This window comes from Colletotrichum aenigma (assembly GCF_013390185.1).
Source record: "Colletotrichum aenigma strain Cg56 chromosome Unknown KSG_Cg56_contig30, whole genome shotgun sequence".
NCBI lineage: Eukaryota > Fungi > Ascomycota > Sordariomycetes > Glomerellales > Glomerellaceae > Colletotrichum > Colletotrichum aenigma.
Window position 1 is genome coordinate 157 of NW_023500936.1, and position 24,600 is coordinate 24,756.

At 56.2% G+C, this 24,600-nt stretch overlaps 6 protein-coding genes across 6 annotated transcripts; 4 read left to right on the plus strand and 2 right to left on the minus strand.

Annotated features, from left to right (window-relative positions):
- Window positions 1–1,603: 1,603 nt before the first annotated feature.
- Window positions 1,604–2,323, plus strand: CGCA056_v015095 (uncharacterized protein; the record flags this gene model as incomplete). The annotated part of the gene is made up of 1 exon (XM_037330336.1): window positions 1,604–2,323. One exon carries the CDS (start codon window positions 1,604–1,606, stop codon window positions 2,321–2,323), a length of 720 nt encoding a protein of 239 aa, XP_037171271.1.
- Window positions 2,324–5,104: 2,781 nt separating this feature from the next.
- Window positions 5,105–6,412, minus strand: CGCA056_v015096 (uncharacterized protein; the record flags this gene model as incomplete). Its single annotated transcript, XM_037330337.1, has 2 exons — window positions 5,105–6,195; window positions 6,262–6,412. 2 exons carry the CDS (start codon window positions 6,410–6,412, stop codon window positions 5,105–5,107), a joined length of 1,242 nt encoding a protein of 413 aa, XP_037171269.1.
- A 1,687-nt stretch (window positions 6,413–8,099) lies between these two features.
- Window positions 8,100–9,674, minus strand: CGCA056_v015097 (Sterol 3-beta-glucosyltransferase; the record flags this gene model as incomplete). The annotated part of the gene is made up of 1 exon (XM_037330338.1): window positions 8,100–9,674. The coding sequence occupies one exon, from the start codon at window positions 9,672–9,674 to the stop codon at window positions 8,100–8,102; it is 1,575 nt and encodes a 524-aa protein (XP_037171270.1).
- Window positions 9,675–10,993: 1,319 nt separating this feature from the next.
- Window positions 10,994–12,088, plus strand: CGCA056_v015098 (uncharacterized protein; the record flags this gene model as incomplete). The annotated part of the gene is made up of 2 exons (XM_037330339.1): window positions 10,994–11,549; window positions 11,649–12,088. The coding sequence occupies 2 exons, from the start codon at window positions 10,994–10,996 to the stop codon at window positions 12,086–12,088; spliced, it is 996 nt and encodes a 331-aa protein (XP_037171273.1).
- A 1,808-nt stretch (window positions 12,089–13,896) lies between these two features.
- Window positions 13,897–15,366, plus strand: CGCA056_v015099 (Protein TIC 214; the record flags this gene model as incomplete). The annotated part of the gene is made up of 2 exons (XM_037330340.1): window positions 13,897–14,217; window positions 14,266–15,366. The coding sequence occupies 2 exons, from the start codon at window positions 13,897–13,899 to the stop codon at window positions 15,364–15,366; spliced, it is 1,422 nt and encodes a 473-aa protein (XP_037171274.1).
- Window positions 15,367–17,542: 2,176 nt separating this feature from the next.
- CGCA056_v015100 (Zinc finger protein 444) lies at window positions 17,543–18,880 on the plus strand (the record flags this gene model as incomplete). Its single annotated transcript, XM_037330341.1, has 1 exon — window positions 17,543–18,880. The coding sequence occupies one exon, from the start codon at window positions 17,543–17,545 to the stop codon at window positions 18,878–18,880; it is 1,338 nt and encodes a 445-aa protein (XP_037171272.1).
- Between the last annotated feature and the right edge of the window lie 5,720 nt (window positions 18,881–24,600).

Sequence of the window (24,600 nt, forward strand, 5' to 3'; positions counted from 1 at the left end):
AAAGGTTCGATGCTCCGCTACTACCGTTGCACCGTGGGAAACAACAAGTGGAATCTGACCGTTTGTGTAGGACGATAAAAACGCTATGCCCGGCGCATAGGCTACATAAAGCAGCAATGCAGAAGTGGAGAGGCACCTGTGACAAGTGTGAGTAGAGAGGAGGGCTAGCGGGAGCCTCGATCATGACAGTATGAGGTGACCCATCCAGTCTTATATCCACAGCCCGGTAGTAGGGGATGGTTTTTCCGACAACTAGCACGGTGGCGTGTTAAATCACCAAGGGATGTGCATCCATGATCTATCTGGCTTCAGCTGGCTCGTGGTGTTTGCCTACCGCATCCACTAGACGTACCAGCTATGGGCCGCTGGGTGCACGTCGTTTCTTTACCAGATGGCCGGAGTCGCCGCTGGGCACAGCGAAGCTTATTTGCGTCCTCCTATGTCCGTCTTTCGTGTCGCGGACTCCTCACTTCCATCCGTTATTAAACCCGGTTCGCCGTTGTGGAGCCACGTTGAGCCGACGGGTGGCTTGTTTTTCGGTCCTTGACATCTGAGGAGCTCATACCTGTCTGATTACATGCCCACATATCGCCGTCTTGCCCGTTGTCTAGGTTCAAGATGCGACGCCGAGAAGGTATATCCTTGCAGGTCATGGGCAGTGGGGCTCCGAGCCCCACAGCCGGTCAACGGCACTCGTTAGGACAAGTCACTACACTGGTGTTCGGGCGGAGTGCCCCTGTCACCGAGCAGAACTTCTGCACATTCTTCTGCAGAAACCCCGTCTTATTTTCCCGTACTCTAGAATCTCAAATGTGATTCTTGCAGCCGCCGGGCAGGTCTTCGCAGGGCCTCGGCAGCCCCGAAAGTCATCCAGACTACGTCCGGCAGTCCGCGAGGGCCGTCATGCGCGTCGCGCCTGTCGTTTCCAACCGTCCGCGTGTCAGGCTTCGTCCACCTGGTCCATTTTTTTACTTTTGATTTTTTTTTTATCATGCCCCTGCTGAAGTAGAAACGATGAAAAGAAAAGGAAAGGACAGAAAAGGAAAGAAAAGAAGAAGGGAAAGGGGAAAGGTGAAAGGGGAAAGGGGAAAAGGGAAAGCAAACCCATCTTAAACCTTCCCTGTCAGAAGGCTTTCTTCCCTCGAAAGGTTTCGTTCACCGGGTTCAACGAAATCTGTCGTCGGGCCGTATGAACCCTAGTGAGGCCCCTCTGGCTCGCAGGCCTCGTTATGTCGCCCCGCCCCGCCGCCGCCGCCATTCTGGACCTGGGTGCCGTCTGTGCCCCGGCATGAGATCGTCTACGCAGTACCTTACCGAAGCAGCCACTTCATACTGGTACTAAACAGGTCTCATTACACTGCCTTACCTTAAGCGTCGATGGAGTAAGCGATGCTAGCAACACAACGTCCGAAAGTATATATGAACGACCGCAGCCGCCCAGTCCCGTTTCGTGAACATCTAGCCTCCTCACCACTCTGCGCCCTGCGCTGTACGCTCGTTTCCCTCATCTAGTCCACGACTAGCTGACATCTTCCCGCCCCCATCACTCTCTATCGTCCACCCATCGATACACTACGCGTTCGTTGTCGACATGTCATCCAAGATGAGACGGTCGTTCTTCATCACTGCACTTGGCCTACTCAGTGCTGCTGCCGCTGTTGCTGTCTCCCAGCCTGCCCCTTACCCTCTGCGCTTCGATGACGTCGTCGCTGTGAACGAGGATGGTTCCCACAGAATTCTCAAGACGGCAGAGTACGACGCTCTACTTGCGCGTGTTGCGCCCAGAACTGTCCAGATGACCGTGCCATCTACTGCCGGGGACAGCGTCGCCCGTCGCGACTGCGGAAGGAGCACGGAGGTCCAGGTCGAGTCCGACGAGGAGTTCCTCAACTGGGATGTCGCCATCTCGCCCATACTGAGCTCCCATGGTGGCACTGCCACCGCCTCTGTGGCCAAAGGCTACTCCGTTGGGAATTCAGTCAGTGTTAGCTCAACCGCCAACGTTGCTTTCGCAAAAGTGGCCCTAGGCATGTCTCTCTCAGTCAACTACGCCCAGCGGTGGACGACTTCCGACAGCCAGACACTCAGCTTCACCGTCCCCGAAGGCCAGCATGCCCTCGTCGTATCGCAGCCGCTCGTCCGCCGTGTCACCGGGCGTCTGCTCACCGGCTGCAGTCATCGCCCGATCAGTACGCCGTTCACTTCTGACACCTACACTGACCAAAGCTTCGGCAATCTCGATTTCGTCAAAGGCGTCATCCGACTTTGCAACAGCACCGTCTACCCCATCCCTTACTGCAACGGTCAGGGCTTCCACTACTAAGGCAGAAGGGACCAGCCAGGTCTGTGGTTGTCTTTAATGGGCGGTCTCGGCTGCATCGTGGGCGGCGGAGGGAGTATAGGGTTGACTGGGCATGCTCAGATGAACGGAACGGCCGTTGCCCGGATAGTCATGTTCTTGTCCGAGCCCAAAGTGATTCAGAGACCCTACCACCAGTGTGTGGAAATAGTGTTTTGTGTGGTAAAAGTACCTTAGCTATGTCCCTTGATGCATGAATCGGGGTAGAGGTCCAGTGGTCGGCGGGGGCGGGTGATGAGGGCGGGCGTCCTATAAGTGTTTTCGGTCGGCCGAATCGAGATATTTAGTAATATTCAGAATCCTTCTAAAGATACATACATAGGATTTATGGTTAAATATACATACAACAAGATTCTTTCTTGACTTCCATAGGACTTGCCAAAAAAACCTTTGTTCATAAAACTTACGCGGCCCGAATAGCGAAACTATCCTAATCATTGCGGGGGCCTGTACCAGGCGAAGAAGTCCTATTATATCGAAGCTAAGCGGAGACATCTAGCCGTCGAACATATGAAGAAGCCAAAGAGCTCCCTTAGAAAAAGGAGAAACAAGAAGAAAACAGGAGAAAAATCATTCACAGTGCGATGATGATTTGTTGACGGAACGAGCGTGGAGCGTTCGTGGCGTATCACAGAGCCAGCAGAGCCACGAAGGATAGGGTCGGCGCAGGGGAAACTGCTGAATGAAGCTACCTGTGAGAGTTCCCGACGGTACAGCGGGGAAGGAATGTAAAGATCGGACGAGGCGGCCTTAAGAAGTCATTGGTTGAGGAACCAACCGCGAACCATGTTGTACTGACTCATCATAACCAATAATCTCGTGGGCCCTGCTCTCTCATCCACTTGGTTGAATTTCAGGCCACTCTTCTTGAGGCTGTCACCACGCCTGACCCGAAACAGCGACGGATGGGTATGTCATGCCAGGATCGTCTCTCCTTACTAGTACATATCTCAGGATCAGCTGCCGCGGTGGCTCCAGGACACTACCTGGGGATGCGTGGTGATCGTCAGCCCTTCCCTGTGGCGTAGCTACCTTCGACCCTCCACTATAGACCATGCGACGTAACGACCGCTGCGCTTAGTTCCCATAGACTCATAGCTATAAAGTGTACGACTAGGAATGATGATGAGGGGTCGATTATCACAACAGCTTTCGCCTCATAACACCACAGTTGCACGCCCTGACCTGCTCGTGGCTTGTACTAGTGTCGATACCTAACCTTGAAACAGGCGCCGATACTCATAAGCCACGGCCGTCAAGCCGGGGCAGCTTCATGCTTTCCCCGAGGCAAAGCAGGTTATCAGGTCTATCGGGTGTTAAAAACACGTCGGAAAGGCGCATGCAAGGTGTCGATGTCATTGGAAACAACACGCAGCTTGATAACATAAGGTATATTGCATAATCCCACCAACAGCGCTAGCAATCCGATAGTAGAGAGATAAGTAAACAGCTACTAGTAGGTGAGAGATAAAGCAGTGTGGCCGACTGCGTAGTACTATCTTAAAACCTCTGTACTTTCTGTTGGTCCAGGACAACTGTCGGTCAGCACCTTGGGCGGAGATGCACTGTACCGTTGAAGTCGTAGATGTGGTGAGAGATCCCGCATATTATGAGTAGGCGTGGACGGGCCGGAGAGATCCGCGTCCCCTGATCGGCTGAGTCAGCCGCATCCGCTCTAGGCGCGTCATCAGCAGGGGAGGTGGGTGGTGTTTCACGCACACATTGGACACCTGATAAAGAAGGCCCTCCGTCGTTTTATGAGGCTTTACCAGCCTCTAGCGGGCTACCGGGAGCCGTAGAGATTGCAACAGCAATATCAAAGCCAGCTTCTGTCTCTTCGGTTTCTTTACTTTCTACCCAACTAAGTGCCTTACGATTCCAAGATCAAACCGTCCATGATCAGACCAAACCCCTTCCCCTCTATACGTACTCTGCAATCGACCTGAGTATCTGTTGTTGACAAGGTCTGGCGCTCTCAGCAAGGGCTGCAGCCTACATGCACAAGATAGTGATGATGCTTGGAGTAGTCATCACAGGGGCTCTTTGACAGAGGATGTGATAGTTAAATTGTTAGGTAGTAAATGCTTAATGACTGAGTTCGGCACGTAGGGCAGTCGCACCGTATCGAAAAGCAGTACGGGACGCCGTCGAACATGGAAAGACTTTGATCCTACGTCTCGGGTGGTCCGATTGACAGGGGCACATCTATATAGGGTCGGGTACTTGCTCGGCGTTGGAGTACATCCAACCACATGTGTACAACTATTGGCCAAAACCCTACGCGCCGCCCATCTCTTCTCTCTCTGACCACCCCTACACGAATGGGGAACCTCGACGAAACAGAATGGCTAAGCTGGGAATGCCGGGGTCGCTGCTATGACGCGAGACGGGTACGCCTACTACTCCTTACCAACGACGTGTTAAAATACACGTCCTAACGCGTCCGCTGTGCTCAGAAGGTGCCATCATCATCATTAGCACAAGAGGCAAGCTTCAACTACAGAGGCTAAGAACCTGATCAGTTTCCCGCCTAGAGCAGTCTATTAATTAACCAACAACCTCTATGTTACTAAGCAGTTTAGACACTGACTATTCCGTGGGCCCAGCAGCGTAGAGTACAAAAGCTTAATGGTTGTCAAGCATAACAAAGCATGTTTCCGAAGGCGTCCTGCTGCAATTTGATGGAAAGGACCGGGTTCTGGGCTGTCCAGCCCTGTGGATGCACGAACACCAGCTTCATTCGGCTCATGACGTTCGAGGTAGCCAGCGAACAGCATTCCCGTTCGATCTTCGCTCCAAGCTTTCATGGAGGCAGTACGTGACCGCGTTAGCGAAGCCGATGAACTGGCTCGAGCTCTGCAGAGCCGCTAGCAGCAAACCATGCGATTCGACCCCAGACGCTTCCATCACTCTGTTCACAAGGGCGGGGATCCAGAGCAGGATGTACAAGATGGGATACGAGTTGAGAAGCATCATGCGCTTGATGCGCCGCTCCAATCTCCGGGTCTGCTCGTCAATCGAATGATGAGCTGTCGCCGCAGCGGTGAGATTCGGCAGCGTTACTTTATCACTCGCGCCGACGTCTCGGCTAGAGCTCGGTCGGGAGTCCGCCAGGTAATCATCTCCCCACGGTTGAGAGTTACACGGCGATAGCATGCTTCTGGTACTGCTGTCTGATGTCAAACACCTCGTAACAGGCAACGCTGTGGCGTCCGTCGCCAGCGGGGGAAGGTCGTATCCCAGCGGTTCTGCGGTCCGTGGAGGGTGTCCCCCACCCATAGCCGCGACTTGCGGCCGTGGCCAATCCACGTCCAATCGACTCACGGTCGTCTGGCGTGCTGTCAACGGAGCAGCAGTGGTCGTCAAGCTTCTGGTCCAGCCTAAGGAAGCCGGCGCCATTGCAGCGGGCCGAAGGCGCTGGCCGAGGTACCACCAGACATAAGCGTAGATGGAAACGGTGGCAAACATGATCCACAGACGCCAAACGTAGGTGAGGGCAAATCGGAGATCTGGTCGGTCCCACGTTATCCAGCACCAGTTCCCGCTGACGGGCCCCACGACGCCGATGGCAGCCGCCGCGACGCTGGTCGCAATAGGGACGATCCACACGCAGAAGCAGATGGAGACCCTCTCGAGGAACGTCCCCTCCGCCATGGACGTTTTTTGTTTCACTACCAGAAGTGTGGCAATAGCGATGGCGAGGATGGAAAAATCAGACGCTTGCACCGACAGTTGACCAATCACGCTGTTCAGGACACATGCTGTTCCGCGTCGTAACCCTCTGTCTCGGATGTATATGATCCCCGAGACGGTGTTGTTGCCCGAGTTAATGAATTCTTTTTCATTCGGAAGCCGTTAGCCCTCTCGTCCTCTCGGAACAATCTTGACGGGAACCACATTACCGGCCACCATGAGGTTGAGAATGAGGATGTGGCGCAAAGACCGGCGCCGGGTGCGTTGGAGACCGATGGAGATCAATGCGCCAAACGTCGTCAGGAACGAAAGACTACTCCCCATCAACGTCAAAGATGCAACTAGTACGTTGAAAGTCATTGTCGGCATACGGCGCCACGATGCTGCAGCTCTTTCCTCCACAGCTACCTCACGCGGAAGTCTTTACTTTGCTCTGTGAAACGTTGAATATATGACCAGCGAGAGACCATCTTCGCCGTACTGGCCCAGTTACACAATGACCGGGAACCGTCGCGGATTGGCTTCCATCCAACAATTAATTGCGGGGCTATAACTAACCGGTAGTGCCATTCGAACCTTAGCAAGGGCACGTATCCACTAAACCCGGTCAAAGACAAAAGAAAGACAAAAAAAAAAAAAAAAAAAAAAAAAAAACCTCCAAGGGGGGAGGAACAGAGAAACAGAGGGAAAGGAAAAGGAAAGGATTGGGGGCCTTCACAGCGCGGCGCGATCGAAGTTGGGGTCAATTAAACGCCATTTAGGCGATGGCATGGCATTGTCTGGGCACCAAAATTACGTTATAACCCTAGTCGTGATCTGAATGGAGTGGGGCCGAGGTAGCCGCAGGTGAGGCAGTCAGCAAGGGACACTACCGCAGTTAGAAAGACAAGGGGTCAGGGTAGGGGGGAAGTGAAGTCTACTTTGCCGACCAAGGTGTTTTTTGTTCCCTGTCTCCTTCGGTTCCGGTGCCTGCGGCGGAAGATTATTCGTCAGAAGTCTCGAGTCTTTAAACAAACGGCTTCGGACAGTCCGCAGGCAAGCTGGACAACCGCGCGTTTGAGCTACCAGGTCAGCGGCTACTGCTCGGGGCCTCGCGGTCATCTGTACACTGTCTGCTGGCCTGCCGTAAGAAAGTTGCGTCTCCCGTCCCTCGTTGAACTGTTGCATGAGCACTCGGTACGATGCTGGATCGAGAGACGGTTACCACATCTATCAACCATTGTCTGACGATCTATGATGAACACCGCTTGACGGCTGGTAGATTGAGATTAAGATTAGCGTATATATAAATATGCTCGGCGATTCACTAGGATCCGACCTGCCTGCCTTCGCCCTCGGTCGACCCAGACAGCCGTCATTTGTCAACTGACGCTGTGTTCTTGGCGCAAGCCTACCCGTGTTGCCTCGTCTTGGATTCGGATGCCTCACCCGGATACCTATTGTATTATTACGTACATACTATGGTAACCAGATTTCGTACGTACCGCAACCGTCATCGAGGCGCACATGCTCAAACGTGTACGAGTCAACGCTGGGGGATTTTCTGCTTGGTCAACCCTCCAACAAAATCCCCCACTCGTCTCTCGACCTCACAGAGAGCTAATTTTAGGTCACCACGACACGACAAGAAACTGACATCGCCGGCATCCACGGCTTGCCGCAGGTCCGTCGCCGATTCCGTGAGCCACCTGGGCGACGGCTTTCAAGAGAAGGCTTTCAAGAAAAAGACCGAGCGAGCTCGACGTCCGGCAGCAACATAGCGCGACTAACGTCTAATTGGTAGGAACTATACTGTTTCTACTTGACATATCCCCGAACGCCAACCATGCTAGTTGGGCATAGCATGAGCCGCTGTTTAGAGGGCAACGAGATCTTTACAGGAACGCCATCATTATCTATTGTACTTCATTGATTACCTAGTACATTGCTACTAAACAGAGCATGAGGTCCATCCATCCCATGGCCGTCCACCACACACCACACTTATTACAGCGTGCCGAATCTTGCTTAGACTGTCTTGATACTAACGGGTTTCAGCCTTAGGACGCTAGTTCCGGGCAACCAAACCCGCGCACATCCTCTCGACGAGCTCGAAGGTGTTGTCGAGGGCATTCGTATCGGCCAGGTTCTTCCGGAACGGCCTGATGCCGTCCGTGTAGTGCTTCCTGTTGGTCCTGATCTTGGAGAAGGCGTCCCGGATCTCCCTGACGGACACGTAGTCCGTCTTGGAGAGCGCGGCGTAGGGGATCTGCGGCAGGCCGATGCCGACGCCCATCCTCTCGAGGCGACGTGCGAAGTACGTCTGGTCGGCGGCGTAGTCCGTCGGCAGGATGATTTGGGGGACGCCGGCGGCGATGGCGTCCGTCATGGAGCCGACGCCGCCGTGGGTCAGTACCAGGGACATTTCCGGGAACAGCGTGGCCCACGACGTCTCACCCACAAAGAGATGGAAGACGCGTCCGTTGTGGGTGACGCGCCGGAAGCTGGACTCGGACCGTTTGACGTTGTGCAGGATGATGAAGCTCCAGTCGGTGAGGGCGGCCAGCTCCTGCTTGGCGACCTCAAAGAATGCCGGGAAGGCGTGGTCCTTGTCGAAGGGGCGTTCCTTCATACCCATTCCCATGTAGAAGATGGGCCGCTTGCCCTGCTTGTCGATCCACGAGTACACCTCTCCCTGGCGGCCCGGTCTGGCCGTGCTGGAGCGAGCCGACAGCCGGGGTAGCTTGCCGACCATGGCCGCCCCGACGGCGCTGGGGGATGAGCTGTCCCAGATCTCGGGCTGCTGTGCGTAGATGCGGATATGGTTGGGCTTGATGTCCTTCTTTGTGAGGGCGGTGGAGCGGATGCCGGGAAGGTAAAAGACCTGGAGCTCGACGAGGATCCGGTCCCGGGTGGGCGCCGTCAGCTGCTGGATCTGGCGGCGCTGGTCCGGTGTTGTAGCGGAGGGGGGGATGAAGTGGCTCGCGACGATGAGGTCGGGCGACCAACCGTGGAGGATGGACGCCATTTTCTGCATAAACATGGCGACCGCCTGGTCGCGCCGGGGCGGGTTCGTCTTCGAGGCCCACTCTCGGTTGTCATTGGCGAACTTGGCCTTGAGACCTTCGGGGAAGAAGTCCCGGTAGCTGTCGCCGAGGACGATGGCGTGCTTGACGTCGAAGATGGCCGGTCTGTCGAGCATGCCCTGGAGCACCGACGAGAGCAGGGGGACGTCGCCGTTGCTCCCGCCATAGATGATGAAGAAGACCTCGATCTTCCCCTTGTTCCTGCCGCGAGCCTGGAGGCCCCTCTGCAGCTGAGTCTCAACGGCCTTCAAAGCCTGGGACGGGCCGGGGATCTTGCTGCCCGGGGCGCCGGCCAGGATCTCAATGACCTCTCTGACCTGAGAGTCCGCGGCGGTAGACGGGCGCTGGATACCCCGGGCGACCAACGCCTCAGCCGCGACACTGCTGTTCCAAGCATCCGTTTCCAAGCCCTCTGGTTCAACAGGTGCACCTCCTGGGACGGGGCTGGCGGCGGCGACAGCGGCAAGAGAGCTACCAGCAAAGAGAGCGAATATCAACAAGACACAAAGCGTGTGCAGCGGTTTGTACAGCCTCGCGGCGTCCCTCTCGAGAGACATGATGTAAGGACGTAGGTGTTATCGCCTTGGTGATTGAAGACAATGGTGAGCAGAGTGACTGTGAGATAGGGAGATAGAGATAGAGATAGAGATAGAGATAGAGATAGAGATAGAGATAGAGATAGAGATAGAGATAGAGATAGAGATAGAGATAGAGATAGAGATAGAGATAGAGATAGAGATAGAGATAGAGATAGAGATAGAGATAGAGATAGAGATAGAGATAGAGATAGAGATAGAGATAGAGATAGAGATAGAGATAGAGATAGAGATAGAGAGAGAGAGAGAAAGAGAGAGATAGAGAGAGAGAGATAGAGAGAGAGAGAATAAAGGGGAGTAGAGGAGAGTAGAGGAGAGAAGGAGAGAAGGAGAGAAGGAGGGAGGGTGAAACAGAGAAGGAGAGAGAGGTGAAGGAGAGAGGTGAAGCTCTCGCACGACGGCTGGCTACAAAGTTATCCGGATATCATGCGTGCGTTCGACTGATCAATAATATTCCTAAATATCTCGGCGTCTCCAGAGCTAGGAGGAGCCTAGCTATAGAGTGAGGAGGAGATATTAACGCTAGACCAGACGGTCAGCCCGCCGTCTAGAACATCTCGACACCGCAGGACTTTCCGTATGCCGCTGTCTGCAGCTGAACGAACATTTACGTCCGAGTTCAATCCCGTTGACACCAGGCCCTAGGGTCTTGGCTCTCATGGGGGGGTGGGGAGGGGACGGGGCCGTGGTCGCCTTCAGCCGAGCTGGCAGCCGGTCCGCTGCGGGGAAGAGCCCTCTTCGAGTGCTTACTGGGGCTGCGCTCAGGACGAGGAAAGCATCGCAACATGCGCATCGCAACATGCCTCCCACAGCATCCTCGTCGAAGAGGATGAGGGACACCAGCGTGTGTGGTGGCTCTCGATCGGATATTGCCGTCCGGGCAGCCGCACCGACGAAGTGGGCTTTCGGCCTTCGGAGACGCCGCCGTCAGCCTTTTGCTGAGATCCCCAACCGGACCCAGTCTCTAGGCCTGGTTATTGCTGTTGTCAAAGTGCCGAAAACACCAGAAAGCTCATTCGCCTGAGGGGGGGGAAAGCGTGGAACTCCTAGCCCTCCGCGGAACACGGTGCGTTGCAAGCGTTGTCCTCTCACTACTTAACCCCTCCGGTCTGCGCAACGTCCTCGATCTCACTTCGAAGACCCCCGACACGTTGTCCTGCAGGTCCCTACATTGAAGGCGTCCCTTCCCCGCGAAATCCAACTTCACGCTCCTTTAGTCGTTTTCAGGCTTCGCCTTCCCATTCAATCTTTTTTCTATCGTTTCCCTCGCTCGTTTCGTCATGCACTGGTCTCTTGCCACTCTAGGCTGCCTTCTGGCGGCCTCGGCCTCGGCCGTACCGCTCGCAACGCAGCATGTTCCGGGCCTCGCCGCTCCCGTCCTGCCGTCATCAGCAGGAGACCTCGGGGCCGAAGACGACGCCGGAGCGCACGTGCATCTCACCACGGCCGGCTCGCTCGTCGGCAGAGACATCAAGAAGGGCTGGTTCAGTGCCCAGGAGGCAGCGATGCTCCAGAAGGAGTCGGAATCCGACGTCAACTTCTTCCACCTCATGGACAGCCTCGACACCCTCAGCCAGCTTTTAGATCGAAACAGAATTCCCTGGGCTGTCGCCGGCGGCCTTGCCTTGAAGATCCACGGCCAGCCCAGCCGTTATACCGGCGACATTGACATTGTCGTCCAGACGACGATGTCCAAGCTCAAGACAGCGCTGAGCAAGGACAAGAAGTTTATTCTCCCCGGCCCCGGATGGCCAAGCGATTCCCACCTGCGGGTCTACCACAACCAAGGGAGCTCGTCGAAGCCGAAGTATATCGAGGTTGATATGATCATTGCAGGTTAGCTTTACCTTACTCCTTGCCTTGCCTTGCCTTACCCCCACCCGGGGGGGGTGGGGAGCTCGTTCGTTCGTGGAGCGATATTGACGTACATCATAGGCACGCTCACCACACCCGAAAATCTCAGAGCCAACTCAAAGGATATCCAAAAGGAGACGAGGGCCAAGAAGGCGCTCACCATCCACGTGATGAGACTTGGAAAGATCTTCAAGTCCAAGGTCTACGCTTTGGCCGCAGACCATCGCAACAAGAACGACAAGGACATGAAGGATATCAGCTGGATCATTGAGAAGACCCCTGGGGCCCTCGTTAACGTCCAGCAGGACCTGACATACGATCTGCGGCAGCTGGTGATTATGCATCTCGTCCGCCTGAGGTCGCCCCTGGTCGCTAAGGCCAGAGAGCTCCTCGGAGTCGATAACGACGCGCGTCTCCACGCGGTGCCAGCCCCGCAGATCGTCGGTGTTCCGCCGAACCAGGAGCCGGGCTTCGTTAGCTGGCTGTTTGACGGCACCCCTGGCCACACCGTGTGGGGCTAGATGTGGTAAGGTAGGGCTGACGGTCATCGGACGGATGGCGGGCGGTTCGGATGGCGAGCGAAAGTGAGCCAATCGGGGAGTGTACCGCGGATGGCTTGTATCTGGTTTCCTGTTGTTTTAGCTGGAGCTGGCGTACAAGTATGGACGAGGTCGCAGTCCACGGTTTGAATGTGCGCGGGACGGCCTGAGCGGTCTCGGTGGGGGCCTCAATGTAACGCACCTTTTGCAGTATACTAGGTACACAGCTTGCCCTGCGCCGACAAGGCGTCAATGAATTAGTTAATTCTTTTTTAATTTCCTTTTTCTTTTTTTTATAATACACATATATTCAAAGGGTCCTATTACTTCTGGACTTCCGAATGGGCCACGACCGTGAGAATATACGACCCACCTTCCTTTGTTGTGTTTTCATGTTATCTGCCCCATGGATTCTCGTCCAACTAACACAGGCAGCGGCTGCATTGCACTTGTTGGTCCTCCTCACTGATCTTGAGGCTTTGTAGTACCTAGATGCGTATATCGCCCAGCAGTATGTTTACAGTCTACTAACAGACAGACTTATCACACAAAGGGGCCTGCGCAAGTCATCCCAAGGCGGAGCCTGGTGGGTCGTGACGACCTCTGTTATTTGCAGCCGCCGGCCCCCTCGGACGCGGTCGTGGAGGAGGCCGGGACAACGCGGTCAGAATCACCCGCACCCAGCGGCCAAGAGACGGACAAAGCCGTCGTCGGGAGGTCCGATGCTTCATCAAAACATGCTCTACCGTCTACTTTTAGATGTACGACCCGTCAACTACCTTGCCTAGCCATAAACTGGCGACTTTTCCGCGTATACCACAGGCTAGGCCTACGTGGACTATACGCGCCTCTACAGTGCTGGACAAAGGCCATACTGCTGTTTGAGTGAAGAGGAGGCCCTGTGGATTGGATGGACGACAGACACGCCGCACTCTCTATCACTTCTCTTGCAGCCCTCGGGTTGTCCGACGGCGAGACCAACATAGTTCCTAGCGGCCAGAGGGCCCCACTTACGGCCCACTGGACGGGATGTCGTTGAATCTGCCGACACTGGCCTCCCCGGCCGAGTGCAGATTGATGCTATACCCGGTCTTCGTTGACGAGTCACGGCCAGGCACGCCCTGCCCAGCCTCCGCAGACCCGGAAGACTAATTACGCTCCGGTGGAGGGCGGTGGGGATAATATACGTGTCGGCAGCAAGGACTACTATTTCGAGAACCTGCGAGACCAGCTAGAAGACAGTCAACCGCATCCCGCACACGAAAGAAAGGCTCTCTAAACATATTACCGCCTGGCATTGGGGTTCTCCGTCGTCCCGTCGAGTGACTTCCGGCTCGTCAGATTGGCCTGACCAAACGTCCGGTGAGGCCGTCAGTCGGTTGCTTGCTACGAGGCAGCCTTGTCGGGCGACGGCTCACGCGAAGAAGGGAAGCCCAGTCGTCGTGACCCATGCGTCCGCTGATGCCGTTCTTCGTCAATTCCGATGTCACCGGGCGCCTTGATCGGACTGGCCAGTGTGCCCTGCCCCCCGCCGCGGATATCCCACGAAGCAGGCTCATCAAAGGGAGAGGAGGCGGAGGTAGTCTGGGTCACTGTGGCATGTTCCATGTTCTAGAGGCTGACGGGAAGCAGTATATATCTACTATCAAAAGCCAGATCTTCTCCTGCCCAAACAGCAACCAGCCACCACAACAGCCATATTTCTCTCTTGTCCTTCCTTTAACTGACCTTCAACGCCTGCCACTCGCTACCCACACTCACCCACGTTCGTTCTAGTTTTCTTTGCCAACATGGTCGGACCGCGTCCACTCCTCGTGCTTCTATCTGGCGCCTCTCTATGGGTGTTGTCTAGCCACGGGGCCCCCGCGAACGGGATGCACGTCACCCGAGGCGGGGGAATGCCACCAGCGGAGGTCCAAGCTGCTGGCGGACCTCTTTCCGGGCATCTCGCTGCACTAGGGCCTGAGGGTCAAGACGCCAGTGTCCGATATCAGTCAGACAGTGTCTCCCCGAGCTCTGAAGCCGCAGCCGAAGACGGACTTTGGGAAGGCGACGCACTCTCGAGGAGAGCCACGGGCAGGAAGTCCGGATCCTTCTTCAGCCGTTTCAAGGTATGTTAAGCCCTACCTATCAACCGACTCCAGCTGACCGCCGCCAAGCGCCCCTTTGGTAGGCGGCCCTCCACCAGGCGGCCCTCTAGCGGACGGCCCTTTTCCGGACGGCCTTTTACAAGACGCCCCGCGTCATCCCAAACGGCCGCCGGGGACTCTCGTTCCGGGGGTCTTCCTGCGAAGCAGCCGATGGCTGACGAGACCGCCCTTGATGAGACCGCGGCCGACGACACCGCCGTCGACGGGGCTGCCGCCGACGGGAATGCCGTTGACGGGACCGCCGCCGATGGGACCGCCGCCGATGGGACTGCTGCCGATGGGACTGCCGCCGACGGCTTCACGGGCGAAGAGGGTTCAGGCGCCGAGGGATCTACCGGCGAGACGACCGCCGACGGGTCTTCCGTAGACGAGGCTCAAGTCCAGAAGCGATCCACCACCAAAGGCTCCACGAAGAAGGTGTCCACCAGCGCGACCACCGCTGACGAGACCTCCACCGGCGCGACCACCGCTGATGAGACCTCCACCGGAGCGACTACTGCTGATGAGACCACCGCTGACGAGACCTCCACCGGCGCGACCGCCGCTGATGAGACCTCTACTGGCGCGACCACCACCGACGAGACCTCCACCGGCGCGACCACCGCTGATGAGACCTCCACTGGAGCGACTGCTGCTGATGAGACCACCGCTGAAGAGACCTCTACCGGCGCGACCACCACCGACGAGACCTCCACCGGCGCGACTACTGCTGATGAGACCACCGCTGACGAGACCTCCACCGGCGCGACCGCCGCTGATGAGACCTCTACTGGCGCGACCACCACCGACGAGACCTCCACCGGCGCGACCACCGCTGATGAGACCACCGCTGATGAGACCTCCACCGGAGCGACTGCTGCTGATGAGACCACCGCTGAAGAGACCTCCACCGGCGCGACCGCCGCTGATGAGACCTCTACTGGCGCGACCACCACCGACGAGACCTCCACCGGCGCGACCACCGCTGATGAGACTTCAGCTAACGAGACTTCTACCGGCGGGGCATCTTCCAGAAAGACCTCCGCGAGCAAAACCGGTTCTAAGACCACCTTAAAGAAGACTGCTGCCAAGAAGGCCGCTGCTGATGATACTGCCGCGGAGTCCGTATAGGGCCAACTTAACAAGGCACCGGACGGGAGCGCAGCTCTCGGCACTTGAGCAGCTTGGCTCCCACACATCGGCTCATTGCGATCGGCTTGTAGATAGATACCTGTTCTTTAGTAGCGTCCGCGTGGGGGCACTTTTAGACGCGCTCACGAAACGCAACGCCGTGGAACGTGCGGCTTCTCATATTTACGCTTTATATTTTGTTTAAAGATTAAGTCATAAATCTTACTCGAAGAATAAACCACTGTTGATACATGACATGCAGTCGCCCTGCCCACATAAGCTTCTGCTCTCGCAATCCCCCGCAATACGACTGGATAGGTAGTTTCCGAGCAAGGCAATGCCCTCCGGAATCCGGTTACCATGGCTAATCGCAGCAGCCGTGTTTGCTCCCCGCCCGACCCCTCCTGCGACAAGTCATTACGGTCCGCTCGACAGCGAGCACCGGCCACGCGTGCCCCATGACCCGCAGAGCAGGCAATCATTAGACAGGCAGAAGACTTGGGCTTCCTCGTCATCAGGATCAGCCGTCGACACTGTATGCTTCGTCCGGGGACCGGTAAGCGAGGGGTGAGAACCTGTTGAGTGTGTCACGACGGGGTCATTGATGCGAAGTCGCTCGTATACGTGCTGTTTTCAAGGAGATTCTACACCACTTAAACCAAGGTTAGCCCTATAGTAGATAGCTAGGTAGTCTTATTTATATAGGCCCAAGCCTGCCATCGCCTAACGACTTTGCTTGGGCGGTTTTCATGATGATTACGCCTGGTTTACAGACCACAACAGACGAGTCCTGATCCCGCCATCTAGTAACCTTGCGGACCAAGCGTTAAAGGACGTGTGAATGTCCCCGGCTGGTTCGTCTCGCCCTATCGATAGGGGTTCTGTGGGGAACTGTGGATGGACGTCTTCCACCTCCATATCGCTATCTAGGGCCCCGCGGGCGGATGAGACGGTCGACAGTTGACCACGCGAGTAAGTGTTCACGTGCGCAAAGTCGAGAGGCTCTGGCTCAAGATTCTGCTCACACGAGGGGAAGAATGGATGATCCCCCCGACGCGGGTACGTTGTGGACAGGCAGGCTCAACGCAACCCTGCAAGACCCTTCGGCTCTCACCAGTCAGTTGGAGTTAGGTGGTCTTGGTTGTGCTTAACCCCACTAGCTGCCCGCTCTGCCCGCCGGCGTCACAGCCGCGACCGATTCGCCGGGCCTGACCCGGCGAAGCACAGCGGACCCTGATCCGTTCGGAGATGGCCGTTGTTTCAAGGACTCCACCAGCTCCCTTACTACCTGCTTTGTTTTATTTTGGGGGGGGGGGGGGGGGGGGGGACAGAAAATAAAAAACTTGTTGCTGGACCTAAAGACGCCCGCAGATAGTCGTCCTGCGACGTTGTTTGCGTCGCGACCACGACAAGCGGTACATACCTACTCTGATCTCTGCGATTCTTCATCCCTGCGCGGTACGGGCGGAGGTCGGGTCCAAATCGTGACAAGCCAACCCCAGCCCCACGGGCCTTCCCTTTTGTGGCGGACACTGCTGCGTATCCGCACAATCAGGTCGCTCCGATCCCGGGCGCCTGCGCGACTGGGCACCTGGGCACCTGGACGGACTTGGTGGAGAGACACCCACCCCCTGTCGTCAGTATACCAGCCATGTGTTTCGCTGCCCATCGCGCCGTGACCGTAGGGATGGGTTTAGCATCACGTCGTTTAGTTGAGTTTGGTACTGGTTCGATTGCTGCTGTCCGCGAACACATACGGCTTGTTAGGGTCAGTCAATGCGAGGCTTTGTCCCTCATAACCTCTCTTTACTTAACCATGCTCCCATCTCTCTACCGGCAGTAAACTTGTCAACAGCCGCCACTCAAACGCAGTGTGACTGAGCAACGTCTGCCCACCCAACAAGGTCCAGCGCACCATCCCTACCCACTTATACCTTACCCAAGCAGGCCAGGCTCACAAGGAGACAGACAGCACGCTGCGGGTAGAGACCACTTTTCCATCGTCATCTCATCGTCGCCTCTCCCATTTCGGACGCCTCATGCCGCATTTGTCTCTTACCGCCGAGTCCTCCGCCCCTGAGGGTCGTCCGCCGGCGCCGTACTCGGCAATCCCAGCCTAACGGACCGCAAGGTACGGATACACCGTACATACGTGTCCCGACGCCACCATCTCGGCATGTCACGCCGTCAGATCCCTCCGGCGCTGCGCGCCGCCCACCCCCCCTGCACGCCCGACTCTCTGCTGGAACCGACGACGGGCCGCCGTTTTAGGTCGCAGATCGCCTGCATGGACTTCTCTAACAACGACATCCCACCGGACGCGCAGCCGTCATCACCGCCGGGTGCGGCTGTCAACACAAGACCCCAAGCACCCGCTCCGGGTTCGGTCGGTCTAGCGCCGTCTGATGTGTCGGTCGCCGACCCGATCACGCAACAGGATCAGCCGGCATCCCCCCTTGTCCCGGCCTCAGCTCCGGCCGACCGGAACGACGCCGCGGCAGCCGGCCTCTACCAGTGCCCACACTGCCAGCGACGGTACTCTCGCCCTGCGTATCTCGCACGACACATCCGGACCTACACTTCCAGCAAGCGCTGTGCATGCCCTATATGTTCCAAGGCGTTTGCCAGAACCGATCTGCTGAAGCGCCACGTTGCCAGGCACGCAGGCGGCGGCCAAAACCACGCTAGCAAGCGAAAACACGGCAGCAAGCGAAACCACCACGCGGGACCTTCACCCGGCCCTCGTCGTGTGTCTTACGCTTGCCGGCAATGCGCTGCTGCCCGTGTCAAGTGCGACGAGGTCAAACCGTGCACCCGCTGTTGTAGCCGCAACATCGATTGTGAACCCTCCTCGAGCCGTCATTCTTCCACAGCCGCCATGCACCTGCCCCTCCCCGGGAAGATCGCTAACGCCGGCGGCAGCGAGACGAAACCGTCCATCGGCTGTTCGACGGTACCTTCGCCCCTCCGTACCCACAACAACAACTCCTCTTACGCCGCGCATCAGGAGCTTGCCCCACCGCAGCAGCCCGCGTGTCTGCCAACGGCCGCAAGTGGCCTGGAGACTCTACGAGAGCGCGCCGAGGCCGAGAACGGGCGCCCAGCGACGTTAACAACATGGCGCGCGGGATTAGTACCGGATCCCGCGCACGTCATCCACGAGATAAGCGCGTACAGGTGGTTTGCCACCACAAGCCCCATCTCCACCACCACGGGAAGAGGCGTCTATGAGCCGGAAACGGGCTCTGTGACGGGACCAGAGCCAGGAAGTCAGCCTGTGTTGGATTTTTACGCCGGCTCAAACTTGGGGCTGTACGTGGTGAGCTCCGGGCCATTCGAGCCGTTCGAGCCATTCGCGCCACTCGAGCCACCCGGGCCAATTGAGCCATTCGAGCTATTCAAGCAACCAAGCCTGGGCGGTACGAACACGGCCGACAGCCGACGTTGGCCTTGGCCTGCGGACAACGCCGTCGAGACGATCCAGCACGCAACGGGTAGTCGTCGAGGCCCATGAAAAGGCCCCTACGCAAGGTAGATTCGGAATCGCAAACCTGACTTCCCGCCAGCAAAGAGCCGGTAGCAGCAGCCTGCCGCGGGACGTTATCTATGCGCTATACGCCGCTGCCTACACGGATAGGCGAACAGCTTGTCCCAATTCCGAGAAGGGGTACACCGGACCGTCGGAACTTAGCTCTATAGGGGTTCTTCGAGACGCCCCCCCCCCGTACTTCTTTTCTTCGTTCACTCACACGACGAGAATTCCGAACACGAATGTGGAAACTTGCCGAAACTGCCGGACCGGGCAAAGCATACACCTTGTGCGCGCCAATCCCCACACATCATTTCAACCCCTTCCTCCCACCCCGGATTTTACTGCTCGGTGCTACGGCTCGGCGCTGTCCTGAAGCTTCGCTCCGGCGGGACAATGGAATCGCGCTAGCAGGGTTACGACGTGAGCCGGACCGATTCGGGCAATGGCGCGAATTGCGTGCAGAATGTCTCCCTCAACGGCCGAGAATTGATATAGGGCGATACTTTGACGATTGATGGGCGCAGTCGGCCCCCCATGTCGTTGGTTTAGAGTTTCGGCTTAGCGGCTCCATACGCCCCACCCTGGGTGCCACTGGGGCGGCGCCCACAGGTCTGATGAAGCACGACAAGCATCCCTGGACGAACAGGCATGGATACGCGAACGGATTGGAAGACCCGCGAAAAGGTCTCGGGACCTCGGTACGATTGGCTCGTGCGCGCTCTTGATTACTGTTAGATCGCCGATGCGTTTTCCCGACGGGGTCTATATGTTTTACTGCCCCTGCCAGCTCCATCCTGCAGGATAATCTGGAAAGGATGTAGGCGTGCGGTTACCTCCTGGATATGAATGTAAATGTGAATGTAGATGTAAACGAAAATGCCAAAGCCTAATTTTATACCGTTCGTCTGTCTTCTGCTGCGTTGCTTTGCTGATCGGGGCGTGGCATCAACCTAATTGGGTCAGCACCAGCTTTGAGGGAAGACAGTTTCATCTGGCCACCTCATCCTGCAAGCCCCATTCCGCGCAGCACGGACAATACTATATACTCCGTACGGAGTACTCCAGACCACTATTCCCCTAATTACATGCTAAAAATGGCTCAGGATTCTGCGGACAGGTCCAGTAGGTAAGGTTTGTAGGTACAGGTAGTACAAGGTAGCCAATCAACTGACATGCCCCACTTTCCGGTGGGCCGACGTCCAGCGGGAGCCACTGGACGTCTCTACTCTAGCTACCTAGCGAGATTACCCGGCACCGATGGAAGTCTGCCAAGATTTTACCTTACACACACAGTAGCCATCCAACCCCCTCCCCCTTGCGGCTGCAGGGACTGTTCGCTGAACGTATCCGTACGCAGTGTACGCCAAGCTGCAAGGACGGTTTTTTATTTTTTTATTTTTTTCAATTCTTTTTTTTTTTTATTTTTTTTAAAAAAAAGAAAGAATAGGGAAGTGGGATCAGGACTCCGAGCCACGAAATCGCACCTATAAAGCCAGCGCCCCTCTCTCGGTGAGAGACTTGTCAGTGTCTCGAGAATACGAGAGCTAGGTGGCTCAGCGTACGACGACCGATAGCCCAGTATGAGTGCTGAGAAGAACGTAGACCGTCCGGAAATCCACATCTCTCGGGAGAGTTAGTTGCTGATCCCTAAAGGACGGTGATACCGGGCGCAATGCAATCCAATGTAAGTCTATCGAGCAACAAACTTACTATGTAGGCCGGCCCTGCTTGGTAGATCTAATCGTTTTCAACGCCTTAGCGAACGGCTGGGGCCAATGTATGAGATGATGGATGAGACGATGCGAGCGGAAGCGTCTGCACAGCGGTGGTATTCAACGCCGTGGTATCGGCTTTCGGCGAAGCCGGGAAAGATGCCCCCCCCCCCCTCCTCTCTTCTTCCCAGATTCCAGGCAAATGCTTGTTGACCGCTGTTAGGAGCTCTTGAATGAAGCTGGGGAATTTGAATCCTAACTGCGAAGACACATCAGTTCACTCGCAGCCGCCCTGTGTCCCTCCCTTGCCGCTCACTACGCCGAGTTATCTGTAGACTGTCTTAACAGCGCGTTAGGTAGTCGAGCCATACAATAGGCTTATTGCCCACGAGTAGTATGAATAAATAAGACGTACAATCATCAACAGTCGTCTCACTCCCTCGGAGCGGAGCGAGACGGCTGTCCGAGTTTTGTTCATAACACGTTCAGAACACGCTTCGGAGCGCCCTCCTAACATTGAACCCCTTGGTCTCCTATCTTGACACCGCCCCCTCATCTTTCAAAATTTTGATTTTCTTTCCCCCCTCTTGATCGGCACGGCTATACACTCGCTTTCTATCCTACCGACTCGAACCGCTGCCGCTGCTGCTACTAACGGCAGCTCGTGTGCACTGCAGCCTTGGGCTGGTTTTGCGGCTGGCACCCAACAGCTAGCGCCTGCGGCTAGCTTACCTTGTCAGTCACGATTCTGCGAGATATACCCCCCGCGGACTGAAGGTCGAGAGCCTCCAGAGGCAATTGGATACATTCCCCACCAGCAGCTCCCGGGTGAACGCAAGCCGAGCCGCCTGGTCACCATCTATGAACACCAACATGACACTTTACAGCCACTTCGATATGGAATCCCGGGGCAAGGGCGACCGCGCTTCGCTGGAGCGGGAGCGAGACGCCTGGTTTGCCGCTTTGGAGAGCTACAGACTGCGATTTTGCTTGGAGAGAGAACGCATCAGAGTGGCTTGCAAACGCGCAGAGCAGAGCGTCTGGGTCAATCTCGCTAACCAGGCCTGGTGTATCAGCCAAGAAGCCTTGCCTGTCGATGTTATCGAGATCCTCTGCTCTTATCAGGCCGAGATTCGTCAAAGACGCCTTAAAGATCTACAACTGGATCGTGACCAGTCACTGGATGCTGTGGACAAGCAGGAGAGAGAGGTCCTTCTTCATCACCACCAACGATTTCCGTTATCAACCACGACTGGGCCGTTAATGGATACGGAATCAACCAGAGACAATCCAATCGAGATACAGCGAGGCCCACCGACGGGCCCAACGTGCGATCTCCGAGCGCGGACACGCGCTGGAGACGACGCGCCTCAAGAGGCACTGGCATCCCAGAGCAGAGTGTACCCGTGGAGTCAAGCCCTGGCCTTAAGAGAACCAGCTTTGGTCCCCACGGCGTTAACGACCGCGCACCAAAGCCCCCTTTCTAACAAGCCCCCAAGCCTCCCCCGAACCCCAAGCCAAGGTGCTATGTCGGACTCTAGTTAGAGCCGCTAGTATATAAACGTCCTAACTAGAATGCTCCCTTTTCCGCAGACGTAGCAGCCTCGGCATTCTGCCGGCGGGAGACATCATGTTGACTGCTCGGGGGCAGAGTCAACCTTCCAGACCCGTGTGAGGAAACGAAAACGAGTCCAGAGAAGCTTAGCCGGCCGGCCATGCGGCAGGGGCTAGGACAAGCGCGAGCTGCAAGCTGCTGTCTCCTCCACACGGCAAGCTAAAATGTGCCTGCCTCCTCCAAATCTGACGTTCTTTGCAATGCGGATGCGCGGGGGCCGCTGCCGTTGGTGACGTTTCCACCGCCGGAAGCGGACCTGGGACCAGCAGCACCATCTGTAGAAGTTCGAGGCGTATTGCTACGTACTCACGGTTGTTTCGTGATATTGGAACAGCCCTCCGCAGGCTCGAGGAAACAACCGCTAGCCCAGCTCTCGTCTCAGTGTGGGGGTTGGGGGTTGGGGGTAAAGTGTTAGTTCAGGATGTTTGGCGCGGGGTCTGTTACAGCTGCTTTTGCGTTCGCATGGTTCGATCCGGTTTCTTTCCCTTCGTTTTCTCTTTTCTTCTTGTATATTAACGATCGATTAAGAATGTATCCTATCCTATAGATGCAACCATCTAAATAACGGGTCCCTGTATGCGCGCCACGCTTCCTACTAGTTAGTGACTGACGTCTGGTGCAATCAATCTCTCCCCGTTATGCTTGCCTTTTCTTGAACTCAGGTAGATTTCGCTTGTCTCGGTCTCGACCCACCAAGTTTGGTGAGAGCAAGTAAGAATGGCTGTCGTGAACACCGAGTTGTATCAGTAACCCCGAATTTCCTGGTGAGAATTGGAGCTTAGGCAGGAGCTGCCTGAGTGACCGCTGCTCCTCTTCCTTAACCCTCCTCGCTTCTAGTTGTCCTAGGCTTCTGGGTAGCGAGAAATTTCGTTAATGGAGTTAGCTAGGCGTTCCTCGATTTCCCCGTCTCAGACGAGGACATTCGCCACCCACTTGCAGCCACGCTCATGGGTATCCATCCATCCATCGTGGGTTGTGGTAACGAGCCTTCCACAACGTCAAGCCTAATGTTGATGAAGCCTGACGACTGTCTCGCAGGCCTGCTACTACGTCTTCGGTCGGCCTCGGTCCGTGTTTCCACACCCACTGACTGCCCACGGCCATGACCGCCGACTTCAGTTGCATCCCGGTGTTGAGTCCAAACCGTCGCCGACGGCGGCGGAACATCGATATCCACCGAGATCCCTTGGAGCGACAGCGGCAAGTCACAGCTTAGGTCAGCGCGGCTGCGATCGTAGCTTATGGCGCCGCAAAGGTCGACTTCGCTATCAGAGGAACCTAGCCGTGGCGTGTGGCGACGATTCGGGCTATCGCCAGGGCCGATTTCGCGCGGGATAATGGCAAGCTCGGCCTCAGGTTGCTTCGCAATAGAAGCTGTCCTTTTGAAGCTGAAGCCGTGCTGCATCCTGTGTCGGGAGAACCCGCTGACGGGATTCGACAGAGAGGGCATAACCTTCACGACGAGGGGCCGGAGCGTCGGAAGGCACGCGCAGATCAGCCCACTACAGACTTCGCCGATGGACCACCCAGCAGTCTGCACGTTTTCCCACGTGAAGTCTGCGGTCTGATGGAGGTGTTGTATCCGGACAGCCGAAATCACGCACGTGCTATCAACCATGTGAGATTGGTGTCAATGTGACATTTACTGTCGATATAGAGCACGTACAAGAGTCCGAGGCAAAAGATTCCGCCTAAAGCATATCTCTGTCTTGAAGGCAGCTTCAGGCCGCTGATAACCGGTAACGGCAGAACAAAGACTATCAGGTCGGTGGCGATATTCCCTGCGGCGTTGATGTACCACAGAGGGTAGTTCGGGATACAGCTGCCTCGGACGCTCTTATCCCAGAAGGCGTTCGTAGGGATGCAGATCAAGACCTCCACCAGAACTTGTGACATGCTCCAACCCCCGACGAGGATCATCGCACCGAACAGCAACTTCCTCATTCTTTGCACAGCAAATAGTCGCCAGTACTGGAGCAAGAACGTCATTTTGACGCCAGCGAGGGCGGCATTATAGAAGACGACCGCGGTATAGAAGGTCTACTAACTGTTAGTGGACAAGACACGTCAAACCTCGCCAACGAGGGCTGCTATACCCTTAGATACTCTTTGATCTGGTCTTCAGTGAGTAGATACACATGCATACCGAGGCCGTTCCTCAGGTCTAGAAGATCCGCGTCAGCTATGCTCTCACCCATCCTGGCTAGAATGTAAGAACTCACTGATCGCAACTGCGAAGTAGCAGCGAAGAGGAGAAACTAGGAAACACTATTGGCTTGACCGTTGGTGTGGGTACGAAAATGGGTGTTAAGTGGGTTAACTCACGAAGGTTAGGATAGCAGCGCTATCATCAACACCGAATCTTCGCAGCAAGA